Source organism: Salvelinus namaycush, chromosome 29, assembly GCF_016432855.1.
Source record: "Salvelinus namaycush isolate Seneca chromosome 29, SaNama_1.0, whole genome shotgun sequence".
In the NCBI taxonomy this organism is placed as follows: Eukaryota; Metazoa; Chordata; class Actinopteri; order Salmoniformes; family Salmonidae; genus Salvelinus; species Salvelinus namaycush.
In genome coordinates, this window is record NC_052335.1 from 23,327,447 (window position 1) to 23,347,293 (window position 19,847).

The 19,847-nt window shown below is 43.4% G+C and overlaps 3 protein-coding genes across 6 annotated transcripts; 2 read left to right on the forward strand and 1 right to left on the reverse strand.

The window, feature by feature from the left end:
- The first annotated feature begins 77 nt into the window (after positions 1-77).
- LOC120024111 (serine/threonine-protein kinase LATS1-like) lies at positions 78-8,552 on the forward strand. 2 transcript variants are annotated; one of them, XM_038968254.1, is made up of 8 exons: positions 78-257; positions 933-1,359; positions 2,689-2,839; positions 3,148-4,622; positions 5,431-6,013; positions 6,151-6,336; positions 6,501-6,607; positions 6,714-8,552. In XM_038968254.1, the coding sequence occupies exons 2-8, from the start codon at positions 1,006-1,008 to the stop codon at positions 7,245-7,247; spliced, it is 3,390 nt and encodes a 1,129-aa protein (XP_038824182.1). In that variant the 5' UTR covers positions 78-257; positions 933-1,005; the 3' UTR covers positions 7,248-8,552. The 2 variants fall into 2 exon arrangements, with proteins under 2 accessions (XP_038824182.1, XP_038824183.1); XM_038968255.1 differs by lacking the exon at positions 78-257 and having other exon boundaries at positions 271-1,359.
- Positions 8,553-8,797: 245 nt separating this feature from the next.
- LOC120024486 (katanin p60 ATPase-containing subunit A1-like) lies at positions 8,798-16,008 on the forward strand. Of its 3 annotated transcripts, none has more exons than XM_038968743.1 (11): positions 8,798-9,011; positions 9,362-9,524; positions 9,635-9,780; positions 11,037-11,226; positions 11,571-11,692; positions 11,814-11,919; positions 12,028-12,186; positions 12,331-12,457; positions 12,633-12,767; positions 14,721-14,847; positions 15,090-16,008. In XM_038968743.1, the coding sequence occupies exons 2-11, from the start codon at positions 9,363-9,365 to the stop codon at positions 15,286-15,288; spliced, it is 1,473 nt and encodes a 490-aa protein (XP_038824671.1). In that variant the 5' UTR covers positions 8,798-9,011; position 9,362; the 3' UTR covers positions 15,289-16,008. The 3 variants fall into 3 exon arrangements, with proteins under 3 accessions (XP_038824671.1, XP_038824672.1, XP_038824673.1); XM_038968744.1 differs by having other exon boundaries at positions 11,058-11,226; XM_038968745.1 differs by lacking the exon at positions 15,090-16,008 and having other exon boundaries at positions 12,633-12,815; positions 14,721-14,790.
- A 44-nt stretch (positions 16,009-16,052) lies between these two features.
- LOC120024487 (glycoprotein integral membrane protein 1-like) lies at positions 16,053-19,838 on the reverse strand. The gene is made up of 8 exons (XM_038968746.1): positions 19,677-19,838; positions 19,093-19,164; positions 18,897-18,996; positions 18,651-18,805; positions 18,346-18,505; positions 17,992-18,212; positions 17,627-17,790; positions 16,053-17,451 (listed from the first exon to the last, which is right to left on the reverse strand). Exons 1-8 carry the CDS (start codon positions 19,764-19,766, stop codon positions 17,313-17,315), a joined length of 1,101 nt encoding a protein of 366 aa, XP_038824674.1. The 5' UTR covers positions 19,767-19,838; the 3' UTR covers positions 16,053-17,312.
- Positions 19,839-19,847: the final 9 nt, after the last annotated feature.

Here is a 19,847-nt window from a genome sequence, read left to right on the forward strand (position 1 = left end):
TGTACTTGGAGGGGGGGCGCTATCACAAGGGATGATGGGGGGGGGAAACAAGGCAGTGAACCAGCACATCCGGGAAACTTGTCTCTGTCAGACATCACAGGAATATTCAAGCCACAGTTGGGACTAACACGGAGTAGCATTAAAGTTACTTTAAATTACTTTCAAACGTCTAAATCAGTAGATGTACTCATAGTTGATCGCACTTTCTAGTTGATTTGAAATCTGGAGATCTGATTAGGAGAATAACACTGCTGCCGGTAAATTCATTGACAACAACCTGCTAGTTATAGCTAACTTGGATGGCTAGTGGTTGTTTTGCGACGCCGACGGTGAAGACAACCCGCAGTAGCCGGGCCTTGTTATATCTGTGGTCGGGCTTTGCTGTCTGGTTTAGCTAACGTTAGCTGGCTGGTTGGCTGGCTAGCTAGCTATTTAACTGAAATTGAGTCAGGTGCTAGTTACTTTTTAGCGTTAACTAGATAAAACATTGAATTGTATTCTTCGATAAGTTTTTGCTTTGTAAATTAGCTGGTTGGAAAACGAATCTACTTACATAACATTCTACAGTCAGTAACGTTTATAGATACAGGTTTAACCATCTTTGGTTGCTAACGTTAACTTTTGTAAGCTAGCTAAGTTAGCCACCAACACCATTCGTTTTCATGGTCACGTTTGCAAGTAAACGTTAGTTCCATTAATAAGGTTGTAACTTAAAGCTACAAAAGTAAACTATTACACTTATCTTCCATAATGAATTGTCTGAATATATTAATTGACTAAATCTGTAGGGTCATTTCACTGCTTCAGTATCTGCTGAGAGGTTGCATTCATTACTATTAGCTAGCTGCACCATGTTTATGTTTTGTCATCCCCAGGTACTCAGCAGGATGCAGATGTAAAGTAATTCGTCTTGAACCATCTCTTTGCCACAGATAACCTCGCAGTGACACTGCTGTGTGCTTCTATCCTGTTCTCTCCTTTGGCTGCCAACCTACATGTTCTTACATGAAGAGAGGGGAGAAACCCGAAGGATATCGACAGATGCGACCCAAGACTTTCCCCGCCAGCAACTACAGTGGCAACAGCCACCAGATGCTGCAGGAAATTCGGGAGAGTCTCCGTAACCTTTCCCGGCCTTCTGACCTCCCTAAGGTGGACATGGGGGGCGCTGGAAAGGTGATGCCTGAAGATCCCAGGCAGCAAGGGCGCTGCAGCAACCCCAAAAACCCATACCACAAGGCCTTGCAGGAGATTCGCAAGTCCCTGATGCCTTTTGCCAATGAGCCCAGCTCTTCTGGAAGGACTGCAGAGGTTAACAAACAGATGCTGCTGGAGCTGCTGTCTGCTGGTTTTGAGGAGGTAAGGAGGAAGAATGTAAAAGTGGAAACAGTACTTCAGCTAGGTAGCACATTAGTACTGTGTAGTAAATTAAGTTATTTTCATTTTTATGAATATAACTCAAATAAATCAGATGTTTAAAATCAGTCAAGCAACATCCATACTGACAGTTGTCGAGTAATCTGAATTATACCAGTGTTTCCCCTATATTCGTTCAAATCGTCGCCACCATTCTAACAAATTATTATATTTTAGAATATTTTTAAATATGTTTTATTCGGATGGTGCAACGCTTTCAGTGTAAACTTAAAGACTAAAACTAGATATAAAGTATGCAGAAAAGATAATGGAGATATATGTATATATAAAAAAATTAAGATAACCTTTGAGAACTAACATTCACCAAAATAAAAACTAGACAGTCAGGGAGAATGTAAAATTCCAAAAATGTCTTGGCATGGGGCCCCCATTGATTTTATGTTTGAGTCACTCAGATAGCATAAGAACACAGCATAAGCCATGGCAAAATATGTAGAATTTCATGAAATTAGATTTAAAACAGCAACATTTTGTCTCTGCGAGCAAGAGGAGGAACTCAAAAATATTTGCCAGGGGTTCATGCCATTGTCCATTACCACAACCCCCCCACACACACACACTATGCTAACTTTGCCACCGCCAGAAAAAAACATCTTAGGGGAAACACTTTATACCATGAACAACTCTGAATTATTCAAGCTATTGCACAAAATGAGTTATTGCAGAATGTTTTCCCTTTGTTGGTGGATGACAGGAGACTGATGTGAAATATGAAAGCTATGCAATGTGGAATGACCAGCTTTAGCTGCATGCTCAGGGTGTCATGATTGTCTGTGACCTTTAGTCACTTTAACTCTACCTACATGTACATATTACCTCGACTAACCAGTGCCCCCGCACATTGACTCTGTACCAGTACCCCCTGTATATAGCCTCATTTGTTGTTTTACTGCTGCTGTTTAATTATTATATATTTTTTTCTTCTATTTTTTACTTAACATGTTTTTTTCTTTTTCTTAAAGCATTGTTGTAAGTAAGACATTCATTGTACGGTTCACTGTACCTGTTGTATTCGGCGAATGTGACAAATACATTTCATATTCAGCCCTGAGGCAGAGATCAATGAAACCAAGTATGTCAAAAAGCTAAGGATATGTCTGGTTCTTAAAAAAAATATATATATATATATATTCCATTGTATTTGAGAGTTGTGGGTAAGTAGTTCCTGTAAACTTGATATGTTTGTCTAATAGCGCCTTGAGAAACCTTTTTATTTCAGGTATTAATGGCTAGTAAATGTATTGTGTGCAGGAAATGGTGATCCGTGCTCTGAAGCAAACCAACAGTCGCAGTGTGGAGGCAGCCATAGAGTACATTAGTAAGATGAGCTACCAGGATCCTGTGAGGGAGCAGATGGTGGCTGCCGCCGCCCGCCCCGTCAATGCAGGCATGAAAGCCCCCGGTAGGTGTCTGTCCTCTGGGACCAAACCACTCCTTTACCCAGGGTTGTTCACGGAAACCTGGCTACCATTGTTCCAGGATCTAGGACTTGGCTATACTATTTATCTCTGGAGATATAATCAATTGTCAATGAGGGAACAAGATTCTGTTGAACAACTCTGGTTTGGGGGAAGGGAGTGTGTTTCAAATGAGAATGTTGTACAAGGCACTGGTTTGCTTTCTTTCATATTTCAGTAATGTCTATCGCAAACATAATTATTCATTTTTATATGCTGCCATGAACTGTAGTTTTTCTTCCCATCATTGCAGGTTCATCTCACATTCAGCAGCCTGTGCTGAGGAGGCAGAGCTGGAAGGGTTCCAAGGAGTCTCTGGTTCAGAGACATGGCCCCATGATGGTGGAGGGGATGATTTACCATTCAGACAGCCCTGGACCCCAGGGTGACCTGGCAGGACGAGGCCCACCCCCAGCTTTCCCACAGGGTCACCCTGGCAACAACCAACGGGTCAACCCTCCCCTACCCCCTCAGGTGCGCAGTGTCACCCCTCCCCCAAACAGAGGTGCAACCCCGCCCCCACCTTCCTGGGACAGTAACCTCTCCACTAAGCGCTTCTCTGGCAACATGGATTACCTCGTGCCCCGCATCTCTCCTGTTCCCCAAGGGGCCTGGCCTGAAGGCTACTCAGCCCCCCAGAACCAGAGGGGCATCAGCCCAGTGCCCATGGGCCGTCAGCCCATCATCATGCAGAGCTCTGGGGGTAACAAGTTCAGCTTCCCCTCCAGCTGGTCTCAGAACGGCTCCCCTCAGCCAGACTACATGGGACACCAGAGTGGTGGCAGCAGACAACCCCCTCCCCCTTACCCAGTGAATCAGAGCAACAGACAAAGCCCAACCGCTCAACAGATGCAGGCCGGAGGTCCTGCCTCCTCCCCATCCTACATCAACGGTGGTAACCTCCCCCAGTCCATGATGGTGCCTAACCGGAACAGTCACAACCTTGACTTGTACAACATGGGCGTGCCTCAGTCCTGGTCCCAAGCCCCCCCTGGCCATCCTCAGTCCTCCCCAGGTAGTAGTAACCAGGACGTGTCCCCCTCATGGCAGCAGCACAGCATCCCTGTCCGATCCAGCTCCTTCAACAACCACCAGATGAGCAACAGGCAGGGCCACCCGGCCAGCTCCCAGCCCTCTGCCACCACAGTGACAGCCATCACCCAGGCCCCCATCCTGCAGCCTGTGAAGAGCATGCGCGTTCAGAAGCCTGAGCTACACACTGCCGTGGCCCCCGCACACCCTCCCTGGATGCACCAGCCCCCTGCACCTCCCACTACCTACCAGGAGCCGCTACCACCAGCACCCATGCCCCAGGTACCCATGCCAGTAGCAGAGGTGCCCAGTTACCAGGGTCCTCCACCCCCATACCCCAAACACCTCCTCCAGCAGCCTGTTGCACTCTGCCCTGCCTATGACCCAGGGCCCAAGCCCAGTTCTGGGAGAGAGGAGGCTGCAGAGGAGGAGGATTGTAGCAGCACCGCTAGTGACAGGCCAGAAGGCCCAGACTTTGCTGCTGTGGGAACAGAGAAGGAGAATAAACAGATCACCACATCTCCAGTGCCTGTGCGCCGGAACAAGAAAGACGAGGAACGGCGAGGAGACCCCAGAGTGCCTCTCTACTCTCCCCAGGCCTTCAAGTTCTTCATGGAGCAGCACGTTGAGAACATCCTGAAGAACCACCAGATGAGGATCCATAGGAAGAAACAGCTGGAGAGTGAGATGCAGAGGGTGAGAGTACACAGTCACTGCTTATAATGTCCCTGTGAGTTAAATTTGGTCTAAACAATGGTATAATCTAAATACATTTGGTCTATTCAATTCGGAGGGATACAGGGTATTTATTTATTAGCTGAAAGGCCTACATTTTCACTGTAATGGATTTGGCATGTCCAATGACAGTCAACCTTAAGACTCTGGCACCCTCTTCAAATATGTTGTCATGCAGTCCTGGCTTTCAATCTTCCTGACTCTTTACTATTTATTTCCCGTTTTATATTTTCATTCTTTTGAATGTTATATTCTTCCCTTCTGCTTAGCTGTCTCTCTTTCTCTCCTTTTCTCTCCCTGCTGTCACTAACAGCTGATGTAGAAGGTAAAGGTATCTCCTATCAATGCTGTGACCTGAATAGTCCACACAGATCAATGACCAAGTAAGCAGCTGTTGAAAGATGGGCCACTTTAATTGAACAGCATGAAGCCCTCTGCTGACTGACCGCATCACACCAACTCCTTAGGGAGATGCATGCCTTCCCATCCACTTTCCATGTTTAGTGCTCTGTCCAGCTTAAATTATGCTTGCCAAGACAACCAGCCTTATTGAGAACGTCTGCTGTATCTCTTTGGTTGTTTTTTATCTCTTACCTTTCTAATGTGTTTTAATGCTTACTATTTTGTGTTCCTTGACCTGGGCCAGCATTCTGCCAGGTTAAATCCATTGCTTTGCTAATACATCTGTGGTTGTCTTATTTTGTGTCTAATTCATGTTCTGTGGTTCTCTTAAGGGCCTGAATGTAAATTGTCATATTTTGCAATTTAGGTCAAGTTGTCAGGGGATGCCCAGGAGCAGATGCGCATGATGCTGTCTCAGAAAGAGTCCAACTACATCCGACTGAAGCGGGCCAAGATGGACAAGTCCATGTTTAAGAGGATCAAGACCCTGGGCATCGGCGCCTTTGGAGAGGTGTGTCTAGCCCGGAAGGAGGACACTGGAGCCCTGTACGCCATGAAGACGCTGCGCAAGAAGGACGTTCTCCTCAGGAACCAGGTGGCCCACGTCAAAGCAGAGAGAGACATCCTGGCTGAGGCTGATAATGAGTGGGTGGTGCGGCTCTATTACTCCTTCCAGGACAAGGACAACCTGTACTTTGTGATGGACTACATTCCTGGGGGAGACATGATGAGTCTGCTGATCCGCCTGGGCCTCTTCAAAGAGGAGTTGGCTCAGTTCTACATCGCTGAGCTCACCTGCGCCGTGGAGAGCGTGCACAGGATGGGCTTCATCCACCGCGACATCAAGCCAGACAACATCCTCATAGACCGGGACGGACATATCAAGCTCACTGACTTTGGTCTCTGCACCGGCTTCCGCTGGACACATGACTCGAAGTACTACCAGAGTGGTTAGTATGATCCATGTTTTATGACGCTTGTTGCGGCTTCCTTCCAAGAGGATATTTTGGTCTTTAGGGTAACACTGTTCTCCCCCTTTTCATTGTCAGTAAAGCCAGGCAAATCTTTGTGTCGTGTCTCTCTGCAGGAGACCATGTTCGGCAGGACAGCATGGACTTCAGTAAGGAATGGGAGCAGGACCCATCTAACTGTCGCTGTGCAGACCGGCTCAAGCCCCTGGAGAGGAGGAAGGCGAGGCAACACCAACGCTGCCTGGCTCACTCCCTGGTGGGGACACCCAACTACATCGCTCCAGAGGTGCTGCTAAGGACGGGTAAGCCTGTGAAAGGGAAAATTTGAATCCGCTCTGAAGTTGAAAATATTATTGGTGATGTTTGAATGACCAGTGCAGGAGTGGAATTTTGAAAGGTTATTATTTGTCTCTTGTGTATCATGTTATTGTGTCTAACATGTGACTGTGTTACCACACTGTTCAAGGATACACCCAACTGTGTGATTGGTGGAGTGTTGGTGTCATTCTGTATGAAATGGTGGTTGGGCAACCTCCTTTCTTAGCAACTACACCCCTGGAAACCCAGCTCAAGGTAAATCAACCAGTTAAAAACTGAGCATATCTCATGTTGGCCTGGTTTGTTAAGTGCTGTTGTCCTCCGCTCTATGTTTAAAGCTCTGGTTCGTTATTCTACCCAGGTGATAAACTGGCAGACCACCCTGCACATCCCCCCTCAAGCAAAGCTGAGCCCAGAGGCATCAGACCTTATCATTAAACTATGCCGTGGCCCCGAGGACCGCCTCGGCAAGAACGGTGCCGACGAGATCAAGGTGCAGCCCTTCTTCAAGACCATCGACTTCTCCAACGACCTGCGACAAATGCAGCCGGCCCCCTACATCCCCACCATCGCTCACTGCACAGACACCTCCAACTTTGACCCGGTGGATCCAGACAAGCTGTGGAGCAGCAACAACGAAGGTGAGGGCAACCACAACGACACCCTCAATGGGTGGTTCAGGAACGGCAAGCACCCCGAGCACGCCTTCTACGAGTTCACTTTCCGACGCTTCTTCGATGACAACGGACACCCCTACAGCTGTCCCAAGCCCATTGGCATAGAGTATGAGGAGGGTTTTGATGGGGACGAGGCAGACTCTGAGGCCCTGACACAGGAGGAGGGAGACCAGGAAGAGAGCAGCAGGGCACAGGGCCGTGATTTGGTCTATGTGTAGTATCGTTTAAGAACATGTTTGTTCTGCTGGACTGTTTGCACATAATAGGTCTGGGAAACAGGTTTCTGGTTTGTCAGAGAGCGGGTCAGGATTTGTGTGTGTGTATTCAGTGGCATATTCTGTGGGGCAGAACAATTAGGAACAGATATAATTGTACCATTCAAGCAGATACACGGTACATTTAACTACACTACAGTATAGTCCCTCTACACTACAGTCTACAAGAGGAGGGTTTAGTCTTTTCACACTACAAGTGTATTCATGGGGTTGTATATGGTAAGGTTCATATGTGTTGACTCTGAACAGACTTAAATTAATTGAAAGAAAATATCTGGGTTCTTCGAAGAATTACAAACCCTGTTTTAAGCCTTAATTTATTCAAGATATTATAAACTGGTGATGCTAGTTGATATAAGTATGAGATTTTTTTTGTTGGAACATGTTTTTATTGGAAATGTTCCTAATTTATATTTTAAGGTCTTGCAATGGGGATATACTGTATTAGTGATATAACTGGTAGGATTTGCAGGGATAAGTAACTCTTGAATTATTAATTCCTGTGCCTTTGATCTTCTGCTCTTTCACCAAATACTGTATATGGGACTACCATTTCAAACTAGACTAGCCTGAGTTGATTGAATTAGGATTGTGTGTATTTTTTGAATTTATACATCAAATGTATTTATAAATTGTTGTAAATATTTTCTCTATTCTGTTGGTTAGTTGATATTCATTAGGGCAGGCCCTCTTCATTATTCCCCTCAAATCTCTTTCCTCAGTAATTTTTGGTAACGGTCATTCCACAGTGTTTATTTTGTTTAATGTGGCCTTTCAGCACCAAGGAAAATCTGAAAAGGTACCTATTGTAATAATACAACAACAAAAAAACAGTTGGGGCCGACAGGCTCTGTTATGCTATGTACAGTAAATGTTATTCTCTTTCATTCACTTCCACTTCATCTGCTTTCATCACTTCTTTCATTCAGTCTCTCAACCAAAGCACTAGGCTACGCTGTGTATGAGCTCACTGACACGGCTGACCTGTTATTGAAGGACTGACACTGTTGTAATGGGAAACTGGATTATGAACGGGCACTCTTTAGTAGCTCATGGTGGATGGATGGGTCTCCACTCCATCCCATCATTTAGCCTTTTATGTGTTTTGGATAGCTATGAATGTAATTATGGAATAGGAGCACTGACATTGCTGCACTGGTTTTGATTACATAATTCGATTATAGTGTAAATGTATTTTGGGGAGGTTGGGTGCAGGGAACGGGAGTGATTAATAAACAATGTAAAGCACTTCCACGAATTCCATTTTATTGTCCCTTTCACATCTGACACCCCTGGAACTATCCAATATACAGGCTGGCTCTACTAGCTATACAAATCAACAATGCCAGTATCTTCACCCAAATGTGGAGTCTGGTGAAGAGGGTCAAAGCCCATGAAATACAATTTACAGCCATATTATTAACACTTTTGGTACATGAAAGAGTGACATCAGTAGTGGTACTGCTACCGCTATTGTTCTGAGTTCAGTTCAGGATATGACGCTTTGACAGCTTCAAACAGAGGCGGCTTTGGTGTGGTTGTTGTAGCTCTCTTGTCAGACGAAAATAAACCATATTTATATAGCTACCAGTATTCTATATATTTTAGCCATTTTCAAACCCTTGGGGATCAATTTGTGTTTCAGTCCGTGGGTGCGGTTCTACACTTTTTATGTCGTATTTTTCTTTCCCATCAACAATGCAACAGGTGGGTCTAGCTAGTTAACGTTAGCACTAGAGCTAACTAGCATGCTAAAGAAGTTTGGGAGCTAGTTTGAAGTTATATTTTTATGTGCCAGTAACGTTGTGACAAATACTTTTGCCAGTTGTATTACTGGTATTGTTTTTCTAAATCGCGGTGCTGTTTGCTCGTTCATCTGAAACGTGTTGGCTAGCTAGCTGAGTTAGTTAGCCAGCTAGCCAAGTTATGTTAAGTAAGCTAACATTCAGATAGAGCTGGCACATCCTTATGTCCGTTGATGTTTTGTTTTACAGAGATTCTGTTGTCATCCCTTCTGGAGAGAACTGTACTAACAACTAATGTTCTTCATCCCCTAGAATGAGTCTGCATGAGATCAGTGAAAACGTGAAACTTGCTCGAGAGTACGCCTTACTTGGGAACTACAGTTCTGCTATTGTTTGCTATCAAGGAGTACTTGAACAAATTAAGAAACACCTTTTTACATTACGGGATAGTAGCTTCCAACAAAGATGGCAAAAGGTAAAATATAAGACGTTTCACTTTCAAAACTAAGTTTAATTTAAACCGAGTTTTGGTCAGACAATGTCTGCAAATGTCACTTCGACCCTTGCTCTTGACATCTCTTACAGGTATGGCAAGAGATAAAGGAAGAAAACAAACAGGTTGAAGAAATAATGACAACTCTAGAACATTTTAAACTGGAGACCACCCCATCTAAACCACCAAGTAATAAAGATATTATTCGTGACATATGGCCTGTACAAGTAGAATGCAGGTACTGTATGGACTCCTTTCATAAGTGGATATTGCACTTTACTGGGAAAATATATTTAAGTTGTTTTCAGGTCTTTACATTCGTATCTGGTTTGGTTAGTAAGCTGTTTGTCTGAATAAAATAATTAATGAGTGGGATTATTGCTCAGAGTACCTGATAGTAAGTAGCCTGCTCTCTTTCTTGCAGCGCTAAATGTTACCTTTTAGTTTTGGCCTACAAAATAGCTGAACATGAATGTATTATTTGGAGTGCCACCCGGTACTTAAATCTGCACAATAGAGACTACTGCCCTATGTACATAGTCATTGAACACTGGTCACTTCAATATTGTTTACATACTGTTTTACCCACTTCGTATGTATATACTGGATTCTAGTCGAGGCTCATCCTATATAACTACTGCTGTGCACACCTTTTCTATACATCATGTGCATACCTTTGATCATGTAGTGTATGTGGACACCTGCTTGTCGAACATCTCATTCCAAAATCATGGGCATTAATATGGATTTGGTCCCCCCCTTTGCTGCAAAAACAGCCTCCACTCTTCTGGGAAGGCTTTCCACCCGATGTTGGAACATTGCTACAAGAGCATTAGTGAGGTCGGGCACTGATGTTGGGCGATTAGGCCTGGCTCGCAGTCGGCGTTCCAATTCATCCCAAAGGTGTCCGATGGGGTTGAGGTCAGGGCTCTGTTCAGGCCAGTCAAGTTTTTCCACACCGATCTCAGCAATTCAATTCTGTATGGTCCTCTCTTTGTGCACAGGGGGATTGTCATGCTGAAACAGGAAAAGGCCTTCCCCAAACTGTTGTCACAAAATTCAGAGGACAGAATTGTCTAGAATGTCATTGTATGCTGTAGTGTTAAGACTTCCATTCACTGGAACTGAGGGGCCTAGCCCGAACCATGAAAAACAGAGAAACAGACACATTTGGGATGAATTGGAAGGCCGACTGCGAGCCAGGACCAATCGCCCAACATCAGTGCCCGATCTCACTAATGCTCTTGTGGCTGAATGGAACCAAGTCCCTGCAGCAATGTTCTAACATCTAGTGGAAAGCCTTCCCAGAAGAGTGGAGGTTATAGCAGCAAAGGGGAGACCAACTCCATATTAATGCTAATGATTTTGAAATGAGATGTTTGACGAGCATGTGTCCATATACTTTTGGTCATGTATTGTATATCTACGTAACCAATCAAATGTTATTTGATTTGCTTAGGCTGATCGATGTAGTATTCCCTTCTTTCCTCAAAGATCCTCTCCTCTTCCGGTTAGGGGGCCCCCGGTTCCTTACAAAGAGAGCAAACCTCACAACAACCGCCTGTATGTGGCTGGTGTGCGGGCTCCGCATCGCCAGTCACCACGCGGGCCCAATGGTGACAGAGCCAAACCTTTGAAGGGCAAGGAAAAGAAAGAGGCCCTATCCACACCAAAAGACGACAAGGTGAACAAAGTACCATCAAGGATTAAAATATGGACTGGAAGGTCCTTTGTTACACCCTCCTTTCACATAATACAGATTTAATCCTCCTAGATTTTCTTAGGTTTACAATTTAAAATATATATATTTTTATTGTATTACTGTCCCAGGAACATGCACAGGGAAAATGCTTTGTTGGCATTACCCTATCTTAACTTGAAAACTATTTGGACTGTAGACCAAAAATTCTTCACTCTACTTGTTACCTAAAATCATCACCTGGTTCCTGGCTTAGAAAAAACCTCTGCCACGTGGCTGCATTGAGCCCCCTCAAGGCTGACAAATAATCCTGTATGTTTGTTTTGCAGAACAAATTGGAAGTTTCCGAGAAAGAGAAAGATGTGAAGAAGTTTGATGGGCAAGGATATGACAAAGACCTTATTGAGGCCCTGGAGAGAGACATCATATCACAGAACCCCAATGTTAAATGGTGTGTGTGACTGGCTATGATTTATTAACTGTCCTGAACAGGATAATTCTAAAAACATACAAAATGTTTCTCTTTGTAAGGATTGTCTAACAGGAAATACTTGTTTGTTTAATGCCTGTAGGGATGATATTGCCGATTTGGAAGAAGCAAAAAAGCTTTTAAAAGAAGCTGTTGTGCTACCCATGTGGATGCCAGAGTTTTTCAAAGGCATACGAAGACCATGGAAGGTATACATGGAAGCCCAAGGCCCACTTGATTAATACGTTATTTTGATTGGAAGAGTTGATACGAAGCTTTGCTAATATGTGGTGTATCCATGTGTAATATTTTCCTAGGGTGTGCTGATGGTGGGTCCTCCAGGCACAGGAAAGACTCTTCTGGCCAAAGCCGTTGCGACAGAGTGCAGAACCACATTCTTCAATGTTTCATCTTCTACTCTCACTTCCAAGTACAGAGGGGAGTCTGAAAAACTGGTCCGCCTTCTATTTGAAATGGTAAGATCCTCGTCAACTTCCCTGCTCAGGCGGAATATTTTTTTCCTAGAAGAAAAACTGGTGGTATCATATTACATGATGTGAAAGGGTGGTGTTTTTGAGGTGTTGTGGCTCTAGTCAGTGTTTCTTTTCTCCTCTGGACAGGCCCGGTTCTGTGCTCCCACCACCATATTCATCGATGAGGTTGACTCCATGTGCAGCCGCAGAGGAACGTCAGAGGAACATGAGGCTAGCCGACGGGTGAAGGCAGAGCTGCTGGTCCAGATGGATGGTACACAAACAGCAGCTACTCTGCTTATAGAAGGCCAAATTAATTACATGTACAATTTATGTCTATAAAAATGTTTCTTGCCCAATAAATTATTGTACCCTAAATACATAGCAGGGATCGAATTTTGCTATAGTTTTTGATGCTATTGTTCCTAGGATATTATGCTGTTGTTTAGGTGTGGGAGGAGCATCAGAGAATGAGGATCCCTCTAAGATGGTGATGGTGCTGGCAGCCACTAACTTCCCCTGGGACATCGATGAGGCTCTGAGGCGACGTCTGGAGAAAAGAATCTACATCCCTCTGCCTTCAGGTCCACAAACACTACTCACTGTAAATCGTCTATCGTAGTCCAAAACATGTAGGCTTTCATACTTTTTGAATTCTCAAGCAATTTATCCAACTGTCAACACATTCAAATGAATAGAGGATGCTTACCGAAACCACATTGGTTGGGAATCGTGGGGTGGTGCACGTTCGGGCTGTGCGTTCCCCTTTGGATGGTTGTCTCAGAGCCACATAGCTATGTCACAATGGGACACCGGACTACCACGTGTCAGAGTCTGGACTTTACACTTGACACTGCTTTCCTGAAACATACAGTTAAACATCTAAAAGTATATACATATACACACACAGTGCTTTCGGGAAGTTTTCAGGCCCCTTGACTTAATCCACATTTACATTACAGCCTTATTCTAAAATTGATTATATAAAATTAAAAACTCAGCAATCTACACACAATACCCCAAAATAACAAAGAGAAAACATGTTTTAGAATTTTTTGCACATTTAAAAAAATAAATAATAATAATACTTTATTTACATAAGTATTCGGACCCTTTGCTATGAGATTCGAAATTGAGCTCAGGTGCATCTTGTTTCCATTGATCATCCTTGAGATGTTTCTACAACTTGATTGAGTCCACCTGTGGTACATTTTATTGATTGGACATGATTTGGAAATGCACACACCTGTCTATATAAGGTCCCACAGTTGACAGTGCATGGCAGAGCCAACAAATTGTCCGTAGAGCGCCGAGACAGGAGTGTTTCGAGGCACAGATCTGGGGAAGAGTACCAATTTTTTTTGCATTGAAGGTCCTAAAAGAACACAGTTGCCTCCATCATTCTTAAATGGAAGAAGTTTGGAACCATCAAGACTCTTCCTAGAGCTGGCTGCCCGGCCAAACTAAGCAATCGGGGGAGAAGGGCCTTGGTCAGGGAGGTTGCCAAAAACCCAATGGTCACTCTGACAGAGCTCCAGAGTTCCTCTGTGGAGATGGGAGAACCTTCCAGAAGGACAACCATGTCTGCAGCACTCCACCAATCAGGCCTTTATGGTAGAGTGGCCAGACGGAAGCCACTGCTGAGTAAAATGCACATGACAGCCCGCTTGGAATTTGCCAAAAAGGCACCTAAAAGACTCAGACCATAAGAAACAAGATTCTCTGGTCTGATGAAACCAATATTGAACTCTTGGCCTGAATGACAAGCGTCACATCGGGAGGAAGCCTGGCACCATCCATATGGTGAAGCATGATGGTGGCAGCATCATGCTGTGGGGATGTTTTTCAGCAGCAGGGACTGGGAGACTAGTCAGGATCGAAGCAAAGTACAAAGAGATCCTTGATGAAAACATGCTCAAGACCTCAGACTGGGGTGAAGGTTCACCTTCCAACAAGACAACAACGGTAAGCACACAGCCAAGACAACGTAGGAGTGGCTTCGGGACAAGTCGCTGAATGTCCTTGGGGCCCAGCCAGAACCCGGACTTGAACCCGCTCAAACATCTCCGGAGAGACCTGAAAATAGCTGTGCAGCGACGCTCCCCATCCAACCTGACAGAGCTTGAGAGGATCTGCAGAGAAGAATGGGAGAAACTCCCCAAATACAGGTGTGCCAAGCTTGTAGCGTCATACCCAAGAAGACTCGAGGCTGTAATCACTGCCAAAGGTGCTTCAACAAAGTACTGAGTAAAGGATGAACAATGGAAACAGGATGCACCTGAGCTCAATTTCGAGTCTGAAAACTTATGTAAATAAGTACATTTGTTCTATAAATTTGTAAACATTTCTAAACCTGTTTTTCGCTTTTTCATTATAGGGTATTGTTTTACATTGATGAGGAAACATTTTTATTTAATCCATTTTAGAATAAGGCTGTAACGTAACAAAATGTGGGAAAGGGGTCTGAATACTTTCCGAATGCACTGTATATATTCATTCACAATGGCGTAAGTGATGTTTGCTTGTTTTCTCTGCAGCCAAGGGCAGAGTGGAGCTGCTGAAGATAAACCTAAAGGAGCTGGAGCTGGCCAATGATGTGGACATGGCCAAGATAGCAGAGCAGATGGAGGGCTACTCAGGAGCAGACATCACCAACGTGTGCAGGTAAGGCCTTTACTTTTTCAGGTTTAGGTTCGTTTTTTCTTTAACAAATAGAACCAGTCACAAATAAACCCTAGATTGGTCAAGTATGCTAGTTCCAATACCTCAGCGAAGACTATCACTGATTTGAAAACGAGATGCCTCTCAAATAAGGAAATAAAGAACCACTCTTAACCTAATTGTGGAAAGTAATGTTATTTGTGTTCCATTACCTTGAGTGAACCCTCTCTCCATGACGTCTGTAGGGACGCCTCTCTGATGGCCATGCGGCGAAGGATCGAGGGGCTGACGCCAGAGGAGATCCGTAACATCTCCCGAGACGAGATGCACATGCCCACCACCATGGAGGACTTTGAGTCTTCTCTGAAGAAAGTGTCTAAGTCTGTATCAGCTTCCGACCTGGAGAAGTATGAGAAGTGGATTGAAGAGTTTGGCTCCTGCTGAAAGTTAATCAGGAAGCCTGCAGCACCTCAAATCTGCAGAGGAATTAGTGGGAGGCTCAGTATATGTTCTGGGAACAATACTTTAACTCATGTCTTCCTCTTTGTAAATGATTTATATTTTAGGCTAGGTGATGCGACATGCCTTAAAGTAGGGTAACAAACTGCTTCTCTTGGAAAATGTCCTCCTGGATACAGTCCATATACCACACCCATAGGTACCTTGTATTGATTATAAACAGGTTATCAACATAAATAGAATGGTAAACATTTATATTTATGTCATACCAGTGGTATAGTCTGATATACACATGGTTGAAATGCTGTTTCAGCCAATCAGCATCCATGACCCAAACTACATGGTTTACAATATACAATTAGTCAGTCTCATGGGCATAACAAAATTGGTAGAAAACATTCCCAGATTTGTGTTCAATAGGTTTTTATTATGGGTCCACAGAGCTAATCCTATAATCCTTACTATTTGCCTTGAACACCTTTTGCTACCAAAGTATCCAGTGTCTTTGGGTTTTATCTGGTGATGTGCTTTTGGGATATCTGTTAATCAAAGTTACACTACCTGAAACCGTTTATTTTATGCACTTGATTTTATTTTCTTAATGTGTATTTAGGGGACTACCTGGTTCAAATTTGAATGTTTATACAATCATAAACACTAACAATTTTGTTAATAAAGTTTAAAGTAAAATATGACTAGCATTGACAAGGCTTCCATGTGCTTTGTGTAGACTGAGTGAATGTCACAAGAACATTTACATAAACATTTTTATTGAGCAGGATTTGGGAATTCAATGTACAGTTTGATTTGAATGAAAATACATGATGCACACATGCCATGCTCCCATGCGTTTAGTAAAACAAGATTGAAATTGAATTCAGGCACCATAGTTATTTTACCTTTTGCTTCTAAGTTCTAATTCACCCACTCAAGTTCAAATCAGCATGCAGTTTCCTATTATGAAGTTGTTTCATTGACAGCCAACTGCATTCCATACTATGGCTAAGTCAATGTGCCAGGGCCCCATATGTCAACCAGGAGCCTAATCTTGAGAATCACATTGATACAATTCTATTTTGGTCATGCCTAGCCTGCTTTGAGGCAAACCAGCCAATAAGCTATTGGGAGAGGAGTAGGTTTGACTATTTAACTATATTCTGAGACTAAAGTGTATAAGGTCCTATCAGTGTAGCTTCAGATGTCTGTTGACTGTGCACAGCCATTGTGAGTAATTCACATTGCAAAGAACATCCAGTAACCATATTCATACATTTCAAGGCATAAAGCAGGAGTATATTCAGAGTGAACAGAAATGGACTGTATAGACAGGACATGACTCTCTAAAGCAGTTAATGTCTGTTCTATACTTTCCAGGTCTATCTGCAATGTTCTGTGACAGAGATCATTCTGCTATAAGAACTAACTGCCGTCTCTATCAATTGAAATGGTTGTAATGAGATCTCATATTAACTCATTCTCTGTTCGACACTGCACTCATAATGATGGGTGCAAGACTAGGACCACCTGTCCTTTAATGAACCTAAGCGGAGGCCAGTCAAGTTCAGTCAAAATGTAATACCAACGTAAAAATGTTTTGTTGCATTGGTGAGGCTCTGACAATATTATGCACTGGTTCAAATACAGTAAATAAAAGCTGTTTGTCTTATGATTTAAAGTTGCATGCAAACAAACACCAAATCCTCAGTTCAATCCTCCAGTCAGAATGCTCATTTCATAATATTTTATCAATCAAAAATAAACCAATAGGAAGTCAGTATTTCATAATGCAAAGTTGAATGGTTACAGAGGCACTGTGAGGTAACACAATCATAATATGAAAAGTAATGCAGTATGCAGCCCTGCTTCCATTAGTAACATTTCAGATTCCTTCTTTGAAAGGAGGGTATAATGTTTGAGAAATAAAGTTAAACATGTTATGTTTGCAATGCATGTGTAATAAGTGCTACAAAGAGATTATGGTTTCTCTAACCACATAATGCATTGTGTTTTCAACAGATGCAATCAGACTCCTCTTCAGTTTTCATTGAAGGCCTTTTCACCTCCTCTACCTCTATTTCAATGTTCTCCAGCAGGGTGTGTTTCTCATCTTCCGGCATCAGAGTCACAGGATTTAAATGGAAAATTCCCCTAGAGGAAAAGTACATTATCATGAGCATCACAGTTAAGAAAAGATGAGAACAGATGTGCCCAATTAACTGGTCTTGGCACTAAGGTAAAATCCTGCACACTGACCTGGCAATGTTTAATTTAATTCTACAACAATCATGTAAGCAGGTTCAACAGGACCTGTGTGAAAACGTACTTGTGTTCGCATGTTGGGAAGAACATGTCCAGGATCTTGACAATGACCGCTGACCCAACCACACCAATCACTACCACCCACATGACCAAGAAGAACAGGGGCAAGGACTCAGACCAGAAGCGTCGCAGGCGGTCCCTCACCTCCTCCACCCATCGACACATGGCCTGCAAACAGATTTTAAGTCCAGAGCACATTCTAGTAAAGGAATTTTGCAATATTCGATTTCAAATCAAATGTATTTATTTAGCCTTTCGTACATCAGCTGATATCTCAAAGTGCTGTACAGAAACCCAGCCTAAAACCCCAAACAGCAAGCAATGCAGGTGTAGAAGCACGGATTTGGATCCAATGTCCAATTTACTTACACTGTAAGAAGAGATAGATTCTTTGAGTGGTGCCTCTGTCTGCATCTGATCCAACAGCCCTCCTAAGTCATCACGCTCATCATTGTTATCATACAGTAGGTCTGGTTCCATGCGGAGGGGAGTCTCCGGGAGCTTGCCTGGGGCAGCAGTCTCCTCCTGGGTGGTGTCCGCATGCTTCAGAGGGTAATGACTGGTGGTCTGGGACATCACTTGGTATTCAGCTGAGCAGAAGGAAGTGGATCATTATCATTCACAAATTGATTTAGGAACATTGCTTTAGCAATGGAATTCAGTTATCTTGTTCTTTTCATGTGAGAGTATGAAAAGTGAACGAAAATGGCTGTTCTTGCATACATTTTTTTTGATTTGTTGGATCTGTGATGACCACATCATTTTCCCTTGGGATCCTGAAAATCTCGCTGTGTCCAATGGGATAGGTGTTGGTATACTGAGCAAGCGTCTGGAAATTGGGGCTCATCAGTATCTTCACTTCACACATTTCTGGCTGCTGGACCTAAATGATAGAAAAGGATACAAAGCCATAAGAGCACAGATTTTCCATCATTGTACCACCATGGTGCAAATATGCTCATTTAGCTGTTACATAAATATCCTAACACCATTATTCTATTGTCCTTTTCTCAATAAACTAACTTTACCTTTTTCCCCTCCATCTCAATGACCTCGCTGAACACTTGGAGAGCCACCACCTCTTCTGAATCACTCCACAAGCGATTCTGGCTCACCATCACCCGGGTGACAGTGGAGACATAGTCACCAGATTCAAATTCACTTGTGCCATTGGTGGTATCCACTGTAAACAAAGTGAAAGGCTGTTTTAAATCAAGTGCAGAATGCTGTGCTGTAGCTAAGTTATAAGCACCAGAAACATTTTCACTACTCACACAGCAAGGCTTGGCAATTCAACCTGGTCACCCCTGACAACTCCACAGGGATGTCATTGATGAACACCTGCTCTTCATCCACTGAAATATTCAGGTTGATCTGAAAATGAACATGTGTTGAGCTATACATTATGTTGTTATTCAATACCATTCTGACAGGCTTAATCATGGACCACTACATCATAGTATAGCTTACCTGCAAGTTGTTGGACTCCTGCACCTGTGTATCATTCAATGTCCCTGCTGTCACATTGATCAGAATACTTTCCTGTGTGAGAATCAAGAATAGGAAAGCGGCCATTAATTATTATGATCATGATATAAGTTAGCTAATGTGGTAGGCAGCAAGGTATTCACCAAAACATTCGAGAGTGACATACTTGAGGGCATTCTAGCTTGCTAGTATTACGCTCATGCAACCTGGCTAACAACATAAACATTAGCTAGCTGCAATGAGTCAGATAGCAACAAAAGGTAACGTTAGCATCCATTAGCCAAATAACGTTAGCTAGCTACCAAGATGAACGTTACTTTTATTTTTTTTAACCTTTATTTAACTAGACAAGTCAGTTAAGAACAAATTATTATTTACAATGACGGCCTACCGGGGAACAGTGGGTTAACTGCCTTGTTCAGGGGCATAACGGCATATTTTTACATTGTCAGCTCCGGGATTCGATCTAGCAACCTTTCGGTTAACTTACTGACACAACGCTCTAATCACCAGGCTACCTGCCCCCCAAATTCATGTAGCTATCTAGTGGTAGAGTCGTCTCCTACCGTGTTCAATTGTCGAGGTGAAGACTCAGCGAAAATGAATGACATAAACAGTACACATAGAGTATAAATTGATGTTCGTTTCATCGCCATCTTCTAGCTGTCGTATGATCGTGGAGGAAACAACACCCCCGGCCCAAGTGACACCGAAATCAATCAAGAGCGCGTGCGCAA

Excerpts from the sequence above, each read along its gene's own strand:
- LOC120024111 (XM_038968254.1), top strand. The coding sequence starts at position 1,006 with ATGAAGAGAGGGGAGAAACCCGAAGGATATCGACAGATGCGACCCAAG. Across the intron at positions 1,360-2,688 it reads TGTCTGCTGGTTTTGAGGAG|GAAATGGTGATCCGTGCTCT; the intron begins GTAAGGAGGAAG and ends TATTGTGTGCAG. Across the intron at positions 6,337-6,500 it reads AGAGGTGCTGCTAAGGACGG|GATACACCCAACTGTGTGAT; the intron begins GTAAGCCTGTGA and ends ACACTGTTCAAG.
- LOC120024486 (XM_038968743.1), top strand. The coding sequence starts at position 9,363 with ATGAGTCTGCATGAGATCAGTGAAAACGTGAAACTTGCTCGAGAGTAC. Across the intron at positions 11,227-11,570 it reads CCACACCAAAAGACGACAAG|AACAAATTGGAAGTTTCCGA; the intron begins GTGAACAAAGTA and ends TTTGTTTTGCAG. Across the intron at positions 12,458-12,632 it reads GCTGCTGGTCCAGATGGATG|GTGTGGGAGGAGCATCAGAG; the intron begins GTACACAAACAG and ends GCTGTTGTTTAG.
- LOC120024487 (XM_038968746.1), bottom strand. The coding sequence starts at position 19,766 with ATGGCGATGAAACGAACATCAATTTATACTCTATGTGTACTGTTTATG. Across the intron at positions 18,213-18,345 it reads TCCAACAAATCAAAAAAAAT|CTGAATACCAAGTGATGTCC; the intron begins GTATGCAAGAAC and ends CCTTCTGCTCAG. Across the intron at positions 17,791-17,991 it reads AATCTATCTCTTCTTACAGT|GCCATGTGTCGATGGGTGGA; the intron begins GTAAGTAAATTG and ends ATCTGTTTGCAG.